We start from the raw sequence: 13324 nt of genomic DNA on the forward strand, positions 1-13324 counted from the left end.
AGAGCCTATCCATAGAGCCGCAGTTATACTTGACGGCTTCATTAGAATGTTCTGATACTGCTTTTAACAAACAAAGATTGTCCGATTCAGATATTTTGTCATTTGTTAATTGTTTGAAGTTGCCATTAAAAGGATCCCTGGGTATAGAGCGATGTATGGCTTAATGGCATTGACTTTATAATTGTGAAATGAAATAAAAAAACAGTGTAACTGTCACAGTATTCATAAACTTTGAAAAAATATTTTTACTTGGAGGCTGCCATTTTTTTGCGTCAGAATCCGTGATGTCAAATGGTTGCGACCTAAACCTGTTCTCTTTCGCAACAGCGAAGCACACACGTTTTCCATATATAACAGTAAAATATGACACGTAAAACATGAGATCAGATATACAAACACACAGGGACAGTAGGTGGCGGTATGTCCTCTTGACACAAGCCAGCCTGCCAGCCATAAAAGAAGAACGCGTTCAGTATTAGACGTCTGTTCAAGGTGAGCGTGCATTAAATCATAGCTTTAAACTACCGCCTTTGAGACATTTAAGACTATTTAAGACATCAGCATCCACCATAATCGTATACTTTATACATTATGAGAATATACTGATAAACACAATAATAATGCTTGCGGTTTGGTTATTTATTCTGTATTCGAGCACACGTGAATATTAGCCCCCGTCAGCTACTGACCGAGGGAGAGAAGACAACAACTTTAGGCTACTGATGTTGATAAATCAACATCAAAAAGTGAAATCTGGATAAAATGCATTGTATAATGGCTAAAACATCGTGTATATGATAAATTCGAAATAATTTTGGTTATTAATATGCATGTTTGTGTTGTTTCTGACAAACAATATTAAAATGTAGGAAAATACACCAAATAGCGTCTTTATTTTCTTTCTTTCTTTCTTTCTTTCTTTCTTTCTTTCTTTCTTTCTTTCTTTCTTTCTTTCTTTCTTTCTTTCTTTCTTTCTTTCTTTCTTTCTTTCTTTCTTTCTTCTTTTAGCATGATATAAAAGGGAGGAGCGACAACAGTAAAGGACGAGAGAGAACCAGGCCTGGACTTTACGTTATGTTTTATTATGTGTGACCGGCAGTCGACCGTGAGGGAGCTGCCGGCATTTTACTTTCGTTTTGTTGTTTGTTTATTTTATTAAAGTTTTGTTGTTCAACGTTCGCCGGTTCCCTCCTCCTTCTTCCTTGCTGTGAACATTGTTACACATATATAGATATATACGGTATATATATATATATTATCCTACAGAACCTTATATTTACTGAAGAACTGATTAGTGTGTCGGTGTTTAGTTTGGCTGCCTAGCTGTGCGTGCAACCAGTTTACGTCATCGAAAAAGAACATGGCGGCCTCCTTAGGTTAAAATGAGTATTACAATTAGGGTTTTTTTAAGAACTGAAAATATTTGATGTGTTTCTAACGACAAATGCTAGTAGTGTAAGGCTATCACAACGCATTAAGCCTATATAACGCATCTCTCTATATACCGGGTTCCCTTTAAAGGTGTAGTTCACCCAAAACATCTGTCATTTACTCACCCTCTTGTCATTTCAAACCTTATTGACTTACTTTCTTCTGCGGAACACAAAAGAAGATATTTTTGAAGGATATTTTGAAGAACAACAGCGGTACCCATTCACTTCTATTGAATGGACACAAAACCAATGCAAGTCAATAGGTACTGCAATTGTTCAGTTACCAACATTCTTCAAAATATCTTCTTTTGTATTCTGCAGAAGAAATAAAGCCATACAGGGTTGAAAAGACAAGAGGGTGAGTAAATGATGACACTATTTTCATTTTTTTTGGTGAACTTTCCCTTTAAATAATAGATCACTGTTTGATCAATGTATATCACATATCATCACAGCAAAAAGTAGCATTATAAAAATGAGCATAAGCTAACATTAACATTATAAATGAGCAAAAACACATGTATTAAAGTATTCTAGCTAGTTTATTGCTACATCTTAAAATCATTTTTATTCAACATGGATTGGATCCATTTACCCTTTAACAGGCTATTAAATGACAAACTATGTTTTGGAAGTGTTTCATTATTCTAAACATAAAAAAACGAGCAACATACCTTATAGTGTTAGAGATAATATTTCCCTATTCTTGTAGACGGGACATTTGCATAACTCGAAATAAGTGTGTGGCAGAAATAGCCGTCAATTAAACTGACTTGTCCTGAGGCGAGTTTGTGGACAATCAGAGAAACATTGCAAACCAGACAATCTTTATATTGTAGTAAAAAGCAAACAGAAATGTGTCGTTTCAAATCTAACTTAGCGAGTCATAGAAACTGATCCACTCAGCACAAGTCTCATAAAAATGCAAATCTGGGTTCATCTAACATAAATAATAAATATTTGGTTGGTATTAACTTTTCACGATGACTGGTTAAATCCTATGTGTTGTGCTGTAGTGTTTCCTACTCATCCTCACCATGTGCCACTAAACTTACAGAGTGAACCAATTGACCTACAATCATTATTACCCTAACTAACACTGTATGAAGACAAGCATGTGAACTGGAACACAACTTCATTCCATCCACGGATCACTGATGTCGCTAAATGTCAGCCCATCACAGCAGTGGAGTTCATGTTCAGACCAGTGTCATGGTCTGCCGTGAATGCGGTCCGACATGCCCAGACAACCAGAACATTCATGTGTAATCTGTCATGTGAAGTTGACTTTATCTACTCGGCATGCAGATAAACTCTCCCTGTTTTGCATGGCAGCTTGCACTCTTTTGAACATCATCTTTCCTGATCTGAGACCTCAGATATCAGAAGAGATCTGGCAGGTCTCGGATCAGGTCGGTTGTATCAACAATCTATCAATTCATAGCAGTTCTTCTCAAATACACACATCTCTAAAGTGTAGACCGATGCATGGAGTGGATTTGAAGCATTATATCAATTTTTATGACTAAAGGACCTGTGTAAAGCTGTAAATATGAGTCTTATCGGTGTGTTTCTCATCTGCAGGTGAAGACGGAGGAGCAGATAGCTGCAGAGCAAGCATGGTACGGCTCAGAGAAAGTGTGGCTGGTCCACAAGGATGGATTCTCTCTTGGTAAGTGCAGAACATTTTTATATTAGTTGGTCAAACTGATTGAAGTAAACATTAACAGTTGTTTTGTGCCCTCACAGCTACAGTGGTGAAGACGGAAGTCGGCAGTCTACCAGAGGGGAAAGTGAAGATCAAACTGGAGCATGATGGGACAGTACTGGACGTGGACGAGGATGATGTGGAGAAGGTCAGTCCTATAGTATTCGAGTTTTCTACAGTATAAAATTTCACAGAGAGTGTCCCTTAGATGTTTTTAAGCGTCACCGGCAAAGACAACACAATAGAAAAACGTTGAGAGGAATTCCATTACAGTACACTGTCTTTTTATCCATCACATTCAGTTCAGAGTGTATAGTAAGAGCTTGGGTAAAATATGATTTCTTTTGTCCTGGCATTGTAGATTCAACAGCAGAGCACAGAAGCGGTGCAGAAAACACTAGTTTGATCCTTTTTATCTTGTTTTTAAACTCTTCTCTCTCTGGAACAGAAGAAGTGTGCTGGGTTTATTTACAGGGTTATAAACATACAGGGCTTGCTAGTGTCTGCCCTTGAACCAAAGCTAACCAGGTGTTAGAAACAGGTTGGCAATATATGGTTCAGAGAGAAATAAGTGGGTATGGGTGCTCTATAAATAAAGAACTTGACTTGATACACATGGACAAACTTATGGCATCAATGACTACATTTTAAGGGATTGTACTGTTGAAAAAATTAAGAGACCATTTCAAAATTATTTTCATCAAATTCAGTTTTTCTGAATTTACTATTTATAGGGATGTGTTTAGTTTTGTTGCATTCTGTGAACCACTAACAATATTTCTCCAAATTTCAAATAAAATTTTTTGTTTCTATTTGCATTTAATGAAAGCTGGAGTAACAGGTCAACAGACCAGAAAAGATGCTCTGTATTTTTCAAACGTCAAATACTGCAAAGAAAACAAGTTCATATTCACTTTTAAGCAATAAAACATATTTATGTATTTAGGAAAAGTAAAAAAAAATGTTGAAATTTAACAGATACTGGAATGGAATGGTCACAATACATCTAGAAATGCCAATTAATGAAAATCGAGGGTCTTGTATCACACTGAAGAGGCTTATTTCGCGATAACAGCCGGCTGCTTGTACATTATCCCGCTTATTACACGGCTACTTGCCACATGAGAAACAAACTGGACGTGAAATGTGAATTTGAAATATTTTATTGGCTCATTTTTACCGAATAAAAACCAAATAAATTTTACCTCTTTTCCGCGAGGAAAAGCCGTTTACTTTCGGTTTTAAGTTAATAAACAACGTTCAGATGTCAATCTGGTTTAGTCATTTGTAAATATAATGTCATATACTGTATGTTATTAAGAGATGTATTTATTTTTATTCCGTCAAAAAAAATCCTGTCAAAATTATTTTTGAGAGGTTGTAATCTGGGAATAACGAACCTGCAAATGTTGCGACGGGCCAATCAGAATCAAGCATTCCAACGAGCTGTGTAATAAATTGTGTTAAAAACTTGTCATGAGGTCTTGAGGCTGTTATGGCTGTGGCATATCCCTCCCTATCTTTGAACTCTCGTTAAACCTGTTTACGTGACATTTCAACCATGACCAAAATGGCTTAAATTGAACCACTTAATATTAAAAACAATGTGACATCATTGTTTTCAAAAGGTACGACGCCATCATATGACAAATATGTGTTTTTGAGCTTTAATGACCTTCCAAACTGCATTTTCAACCCCACCTCCCAGGCAAACCCGCCATCGTTTGACCGCTGCGAGGACTTGGCGACTCTGCTCTATCTGAATGAGTCCAGTGTCATGCACTCCCTGCGTCAGCGCTACGGAGGAAACCTCATCCATACATACGCAGGGCCCAACACGGTCATCATCAACCCTATCAGCGCCCCCTCAATGTACTCTGAGAAGGTAAGAGTCTGAGCTCACCACGTACCCGAGGGTTTATACTACTGTACCTGGAGATTCTTTATCTTAATGAGAATTATCGTGCACACTCATTTCAGCTGAAGAGAAACGCATTATGGGTCCCATATTTAAGACAAGCCGTCTCTTCATCAGTGAAACGCTATAGGAAACAGGCAGCTGAAATCTGCTAATGAGCTGCATTGGATTTCATGCAAGATAAAACACTGCCCATAAAATGTAATTACAAACCGTAAGAGGATTTCTCCTGGCCCTTGGTCCTAATGAAGTGATTTTGCATTATGGATCAGGCTGATTATGAGCAGCAATGAGTGTTTTGTGCACTCAAACTATACAGTACATAAACATGTTATGGCATTTGTGCCAGAGCTGCAAAGTTTACGACAGCCTTCTTTTCAAATGAAGTGTTCTATTGACTTTTCCTTCATTGGAAAAAGAATGTTTATGGGCTTACATTTCGCTTTGAGGTTTTCATTATTGACCTTCCTGTTGTACGGAAATTAAAACTCTGTAATGCATTGAGATTATTAGATTGTAAGCTTACCCTGCAAGCTCCTTGTTTATGTTTCTCTGTAATGTTCATGTAATTTAGCAGTCACAAGAGAAAACTAACATGTCTTTAGGTATTCCATCAATGCCCCCAAACCCATTGAAACGCATATAAAGGTGCCATGTTTAAACAGAACACCCAATAAGGTTTGACAGCCATGTTGAAGATTTTCCGCCATTGTCATTGTTTCTGTGTGCTTACAGGTGATGCACATGTTTAAAGGTTGCCGGAGAGAGGACACGGCCCCTCATATATATGCAGTGGCCCAGTTCGCCTACAGAAACCTTCTGACCACACGACAGGACCAGTCCATCGTGCTGCTGGGGAAGAGCGGCAGCGGCAAAACAACAAACTGCCAACATCTAGTCCAGTACCTGGTGTCTATCGCCGGCAGCACAGGGAAGATCTTCACAGGTACAGACCTTCTGAAAACACCTCAATCATGTTCTACTTTAACTGTCATGTGCAGACTGTAGCAACACTAAACTCACAACTTATCAATGATTTTAGCTCAAATATTTGTGTTTAAGAACTATATCTTTATTTAGATCCAGACCATAGTAAAATGAGTCGTAATATAATCTTCTTTAGTTTTGACCTAATCAGAAATGCTAATAGTCGTTACATTATGCTAACTAACATATTATGCGGCCTCATTTTAGCTGTATATTATCCCATAAAGTGCTTGAAAGCCTGGTGCCATGCGGTCAGTGAAAATGAGCTCATATAGTGTGGGATGGAGAGAGAGAGAGAGGGTTGAAAAGATGGTGATCGATGAGAGCCGCGCTAATGACGCCCACTAAAGCACCCTGATAATTAGCCGTCATCAAAAACTGCTCAGCCTCTGCCTAGTCCATAATGACCTAATGAAGACTACAGTGGTCATCAACTATACTATTAAAGAGGCCAGGATCTTATCTGCATACTGTGCGTTCACCTCTGAATGCTGGGTCTGGATCTCAAGCGCAGTGAATCTGTTTTATATATCGTCGCTGTCCTTCCAAAACCTTGGATGTCCAAATTCGATGTTTGTCACGAAATAAAAAAAAAAACACTACTTTTAAAATGATTAAATACTGTGTTGTTAAAGTTGACAAGCACTTTTTAGTACTTTTTATTGGTCGGATATTTGCAAAAACCCAGTGACAAACATAAAAGGTGACAATAATAAAGATTTATGGCAAAACATAAAAATCACGAAATGTGGAGATGCAAGGTTTCAAAAGGACAGCAGCAATATAGTAAATGAAATACTTGTGCTTTGTGTGTGTCGTTCAGCGGAGAAATGGCAAGCGGTGTACACAATCTTAGAGGCTTTTGGAAACAGTGCCACTTCCATGAACGCCAACGCCAGCCGTTTCTCTCAGATCGTGTCGCTGGATTTTGACCAGGCTGGTCAGGTGGCGTCCGCTTCCATTCAGGTTTGTGGATGTGCACGTTTCTGTCATGATAAGTGTTTGTCAAGCTCTGAGTTAAAGTCATTATGAAGAAATTTGGTTGTTGGTTATTTATATGCTAGTATTCCACTATACATTCACATAATTTACTTCGTTTAGCAAAGATGCACATTTAGCATTTACAGGTTTCTGTCAGGAAGAATGAATCGTATATATCGATGACTCATCTTGCACTACAGATTTTTGTCCAATCAGATGCTCTGGAGAATGAGAATGTCTGTTGGCCTAATTTCTGTTGTAAATTCTGTAGACCATGCTGCTGGAGAAGCTAAGGGTGGTGAAAAGACCAGAGACTGAATCCACGTTTAATGTCTTTTACTACATGATGGCTGGAGCAGACAGCACTTTAAGGTGAACCTGTGTTTTCCCTGTTCATATTCCTATTTGATGTTTAAAATCTTTTCCGCTCTCAGAAAGCTCGTAATTGTACTCACATTCTTTTGTTAGACTTTATAAAATGACTTTATTTCAATTTATCTGCAGAACCGAGTTGCATTTTAACCACTTCGCAGAGAACAGCGCTTTCGGTATTGTGTCTCCATCTAAGGTTAGTTTCACCCAAAGGTCTTATGAGGTACAGGTCTACCACCTATCACTCTTTATTGTATACTTGAGTACAGGCCTCGCGAAGAAAATACAAAATACTGTCATTGAAAGTGAACATGTTGATACGTTCCCAACTCATGTTATGTGTGTTTGTGTGTGTGTAGTCTGAAGACAAGCAGAGGTCATCGCAGCAGTTCACTAAACTGCAGGCAGCCATGAAGGTGCTGGGTATCTCTTCTGAGGAGCAGAAAGCCCTGTGGCTCATTCTTGGCGCCATATACCATCTTGGAGCTGCGGGGGCCACCAAGGGTAACCAAACTCTCTCATATTTAAATACTGTGGTTTGTGATTACATGTGTTTTTCAGACCCACATAGAACCTGTATAAACTTTAGCAGGAGTTGTTACCAATCCCTCTTTTTGAGTGTTTTTTACTTTATATTTTGTTAAATTTGGTTATACTTTTAGCTGCCAACAGCAGTATAAGACCTTCAACACCCTTTAGCACATTTGACCATTAAATGTCCAGATATTCCCCCAAATATCAGAGCAGATATTGTGAAAAAAGAAAGAACAGTATTGAGAGTTGTTCATGCGAGTTTGCTTCTTATTCGTGTACACGAATAAAACCTTATTTAAATGCTTCTGTAGCTTGCTTTGATACTTTGTCTGGTTAAGCCATGCATCGGTGTTTCTATGTTAAATGAGCTCACAGAAGCAGTCGACACATCAGAGCTTTAAAAATGCCTCAATGAAATCAAGAGCTCAAAACTCCTAACAGCCTCAACAGACTTATTTCATTATGCTCGGCTTACTGACTTCAGAGCTGGGAAACATTTTGATGTGTAAGCGTTTAGAGAAGAGTGTTTCCTGTGCTCAAATGAGGATGGATGGCTCTGTATTCACAGTCTGGGATATTACTGCAGTCACACTTGAATGAAACAATTCACCCAAAAATAAAACGCTCTGTCAGTTTTACTCAGTCCTGTGTTGTTTCAAACCTGTGTGCTGTTGTATTGTTTTGTGTCACACAAAGCAGTATTTTGAAGAATCTTCACTCAACAGCATTCATTTTGGGGCAGATGTAGTTACAATGAATGGTTGTTGTATGCAAAAGCGCTGTGTGCTTTAAAATTCTCCTTTGTGTCCTGCGGAAAGAAATAACAGCTTATGGGTTTGGAACGACACACTTTGGAACTCACCCACATGCCTTGTCATTTGTGACCCTGGATCACAAAACCAGTCTTAAGTAGCACGGGAACATTTTTAGTAAAAAACAAAAATACATTGTGTGGGTCAAAATTATCGATTTTTCTTTTATGTCAAAAATCATTAGGATATTAAGTAAAGATCATGTTCCATGAAGATATTTTGTAAATTTCCTAGCTTAAATATATAAAAACTTTATTTTTGTGAGTGGATGGTCTGCCACAGTGCCCCTGATTAACAACTTCAAAGGCGATTTTCTCAATATTTAGATTTTTTTGCACTCTCAGATTCCAGAGTTTTAAACGGTTGTATCTCAGCCAGATATTGTCCTATTCTAACAACTCATACATCAATAGAAAGTTTATTTATTCAGCTTTCAGATTATGTAAAAATCTCAATTTTGAAAAATTGACCCATAAGACTGGTTTTGTTGTCCAGGGTCACATTTTGTGTGCGTCTCTGTGTTTGTTTGTGATGCTGAATCTTGATATATTGTCACTGCAGTCCCCTGAATTTTTTAGTAGCCTATATGCAGTGAGTGCTTTTATACTTTATACTTATACTAGAAATGTTCCTGTTAAAGTTCTAGTATTTAGCCTATGTGCCTGTATGCTGCAGACATATGCAGACAAGCTTCTTTTTGACATCAATACTGATGCATACTGAAGACTTCGGACTTTCTGTAACATCTGACGCAAGATGTGATTACTAATAAAGCTTTTCATCTTGGCAACAGAGTATAAAATTAAGACGTCTTTATCAAATTTTGATTAAGATATTTGTTAACACTTTATAATAAGGTTGTATTTGTTAACATTAGTACATTGATTAACTAACAATGAGCAATGTAGCTTTCCAGCATGTATTAATCCTTGTTAATGTTAGTTAATGTAATTATTCATGTTAGTTAATGGTGCATTAATCAATGTTAACTGTAACAACGTTTGATTTTAAAAATGTATTTGTAAATGCTAATGTAAGCTAAGGTAAATAAATGCTGTAGAAATATGGTTCATTGTTTAGTTTATGTTAGCTAATGCATTAACAAATTGTTGTCCAGATATCTTTATCTTGGATTTCTCAGTTGTACCTCATAGCCTTTACAGCAGGGGGCAGTATTGTTCCTTGTTTTTTGTATAGCGGTTTATTCACTAGTCGAGTCTATTAAGACGGAAATGTCAATGGCAACTGCCAAGAGATACACAACAAAACACAACAGAATATAACATATAACAATAAATACTAAAAGCAATAACTACAAATACATTAAGAAATACAATATATTGAAATGAATTGACTAGTTGTCCATTGCATTAGTGTCATTTCTTAAAGTACAAACATTTAATACATGCCATTATGCTAGTCTGTCCTGTTAATATCATCATATCACTAATTTACTACTAATTACAGTAATTGGTTGAACTAATTAAGTTTAATTGTGAAAAAGTAAAAATGTGCAAAGTACTGTAAATGACAGAAGCATGAAAGATTCAACCGTAAATGTGTGAATGTGCTAACAAAGTGCATTCCGAAGAATGTCTCTCATGTTCTAACCTCTTCTTCTCTATACTTGCATGTTGCATGCCGTTCCATTACAAAGCAGAAGCTGACGAAGGTAAAGAGTGAATATTATATATCAGCGCAAGCAAACTCCTCATTTGTGTGTCTGTGTGTGGTATTATGCCGTTATCATCATTGCCAGGCATTTTCATTTGCATTCTTATTGTCTGCTCGCTTTCGTTCTTTTATTTCTCCGCCGGGCTTCTTTACTTTCAAAGGTTTATAACCGTGTCTTAGACCGCCTTGAAGCTCAGATAAAACTTTGGCAGGAGCATGTACGGGAGGGGAGGGGGAGAGCGTTGACTTTGTTGTGTTTTAAAGCCCAGACGCTCTGATGTTTCTCCATGTTGTAGACGTTTCATTCTTGCAGTGCTTTTCTTTCGTTAAGATGCAAACACAAATAAAAGCCTGTTCGCTCTCATTTCTTGTTTACTTTTGGCATTCATCTATTCCACCAGAGGCCTGCGTTGTTTTTCCCCTCTATCTGCACCTGTTCTGGTTGAGGCGACTGGATTGTGTGCTTGTGTTCTGTGGTCAGTCTGAGCAACATCCACTGCAAAAAATTTAGATTAACATTAAAACTCGCATCCGTAATCACATCCTTTTGAAAGTCTTTGTCCTCAATATTGTAAAATTGAAGCTACATCGATAACATAACGTGGCGGTGGATCTGTGCAGATGATACCACAAGAGCCCACACCTATCAGCGCTGTTTCATTGTTCTAAGAGCTCATGCTATCCATGTTTGTTTAACAGCGGGTCGGAAACAATTTGCACGTCACGAATGGGCCCAGAAGGCGGCGTACCTCTTGGGCTGCTCTCTAGAAGAGCTGTCATCTTCTATCTTCAAACACCAGCCCAAAGGAACCCTGCAGAGGTCCACCTCCTTCCGCCAGGGACCAGATGACGTTGGGGCTGGAGATAACTCGGGTAAAATCTTTCACCTGACGCAAAAGGAATGGAGGGCCTGGAGCCTGGATGTTTTCATGAATTGTACAATTGTGGCTTTTGCAGTGTTAACATTAAAAATGGCATTGGTTGTTTTGTCTCGCAGCGCCAAAGATCACCGCTCTGGAGTGTCTGGAAGCCATGGCATCTGGGCTCTACTCTGAACTCTTTACACTGGTCATCTCACTTGTTAACCGGTAAACCCTTGCATACTTACCAGAATACTGTAGCAAAGCTTTCCTGTAGCTCAGTGGTAAGAGCATGGCGTTAGCAACCCCAAAGTCATGGGTATGATCCCAGGGATTGCACATACTTAGAAACAAATGTATAGGATAACGCAATGTAAAGTTTTGGCTGGGACTTCCTGTTTGGCCAACCAATGGTAGACTGAGTGTTCTGGAAACTGGGACATACTTGAAATTTAATGTGATTTTTTTCGTTCATATGAAGACATATATACTTATATACAGATTCATATGCAATGCCAAATGATTTATTTTTGGAAAAGGCTTTTTAAAAAACAGGCTTTTAGAGGGTCTATATGCTGGACTTATTTTTAAAAGAGAAAGTCAAAATCAGTTGCGTCTGCAAAATCTAGCCTACATTAAATATGTATCTCTTGTTTTTTTGTATGGTTTAGAGCATTAAAGTCGAGTCAGCACTCCTTGTGTTCTCTGCTTATTGTCGACACACCGGGATTCCAGAACCCAAAGTTGGCCAAGCGGGACCGTGGCGCCACCTTCGAAGAGCTGTGCCATAATTACGCCCAGGAACGACTCCAAACGCTTTTCCATGAACGCACCTTTGTACAGGAGCTGGAGCGTTATAAGGAGGTGCAATAATCCTGAACCACCATTCTGCCCAGTCACACCCATCAACCAATCCTCTTCTATTATAAATGTGTCTAGCTGAGTTAAATTAGTTTTGATTTTATTACAACCTATTTGTGGAATTGTTTACTTTTCAGCGGTAAGGTGTTTGTCTGAGCTGTCATAACAACAATATTAAGAAAATCAATATTCAAAAAATCGTAAATCCTGTTTGATCATGACCATATATGCAAATCATACTTGATTTTCATGCTCTTTACTTTAAGATTCGTACATGGAAATGATCGAGGAAGTTTAACCAGACAATATGAAAATTATTTACATTTAAGATTATTAACATTTAAGAGTCCTCACAAAACCTGATGACAATAGTAGCTGTCTAACATCCCCTCTGTCCCTGTGTAGGAGAACATAGAGCTTGCATTAGATGACATAGAGTCCAGTACATCACTCTCTGTAGCTGCTATAGACCAAGCCTCAACTCAAGCATTGGTAAGCAACTCTCTCACCCTCTTTCAACCCCCCCCCAACATCAACCCAAGTTTTGTAGTGCATCTCAGACTATCCCAAATGTGAAGTGTGTGTGCTTTTTGTTTTGCAAAAGTTCAGAAATTCCGCTTGACTTTTTGACTTCATGTTATTTGCCATGACATTTTGAGTGAGAACTTCGCCAAGTTTTTTTTATCTGTGATGAGTTGTTATAGTATTGTCCTATCTAGCCAATCTTTACTATAGCAGAGTATCAGAATTCCATTTTTTTCTGAGGTATTGATGAGAGTGTTAATGTTAGTTTGTGTATAGACCGTTGCATTGGATGCACACGCCTGCCGCAAGGTTAACTTCTGGTCTGTGTTTTCTTATAATTCAACAATTTATTTTATATTTAATTTATAAGAATATTTTATTGTATATAAATTGTATTAAATTACATTAAAACTGTTAATGGTTATTGATTCTTTGCGGAGGTCTCCCGTAAGTTACGTTTTTGTCACATAGCGTTTGTTTATGTTGTTTCCGTTGTCTTCCTCAGGCACGGTGTTCAGCATCTTTTAAGCCCTGTTGATAATGTGTTGCATTGATTCCTTGTGTTGTTGTCACATTAAGTGTGAACAGTATTGTGATACCATGCATGTATGTAGTCATCTGAGTATGTAATGCATACTTAAAATATAATCATACTGTAT

The 13324-nt window shown here is 37.9% G+C and overlaps 1 protein-coding gene across 11 annotated transcripts in view; it reads left to right on the forward strand.

The window, feature by feature from the left end:
* Nucleotides 1-13324, forward strand: part of myo18ab (myosin XVIIIA b) — a 104615-nt gene that overhangs the window by 43214 nt on the left and 48077 nt on the right. For 9 of the 11 annotated variants that reach the window (XM_057350290.1, XM_057350291.1, XM_057350292.1 and 6 more), the window contains 13 exons: nucleotides 3018-3105; nucleotides 3183-3289; nucleotides 4850-5026; nucleotides 5795-6005; nucleotides 6870-7012; nucleotides 7299-7399; nucleotides 7532-7595; nucleotides 7759-7903; nucleotides 10403-10417; nucleotides 11119-11292; nucleotides 11417-11507; nucleotides 11951-12143; nucleotides 12546-12632. In XM_057350290.1, the coding sequence (XP_057206273.1) occupies nucleotides 3018-3105; nucleotides 3183-3289; nucleotides 4850-5026; nucleotides 5795-6005; nucleotides 6870-7012; nucleotides 7299-7399; nucleotides 7532-7595; nucleotides 7759-7903; nucleotides 10403-10417; nucleotides 11119-11292; nucleotides 11417-11507; nucleotides 11951-12143; nucleotides 12546-12632 (1596 nt within the window). Of the gene's footprint in view, nucleotides 1-2106; nucleotides 2846-3017; nucleotides 3106-3182; nucleotides 3290-4849; nucleotides 5027-5794; nucleotides 6006-6869; nucleotides 7013-7298; nucleotides 7400-7531; nucleotides 7596-7758; nucleotides 7904-10402; nucleotides 10418-11118; nucleotides 11293-11416; nucleotides 11508-11950; nucleotides 12144-12545; nucleotides 12633-13324 lie in introns of those variants that run through there. The other 2 variants (XM_057350293.1, XM_057350286.1) reach the window with 2 other exon arrangements.

The sequence above is a fragment of the Triplophysa rosa genome, linkage group LG14 (genome assembly GCF_024868665.1).
Source record: "Triplophysa rosa linkage group LG14, Trosa_1v2, whole genome shotgun sequence".
In the NCBI taxonomy this organism is placed as follows: Eukaryota; Metazoa; Chordata; class Actinopteri; order Cypriniformes; family Nemacheilidae; genus Triplophysa; species Triplophysa rosa.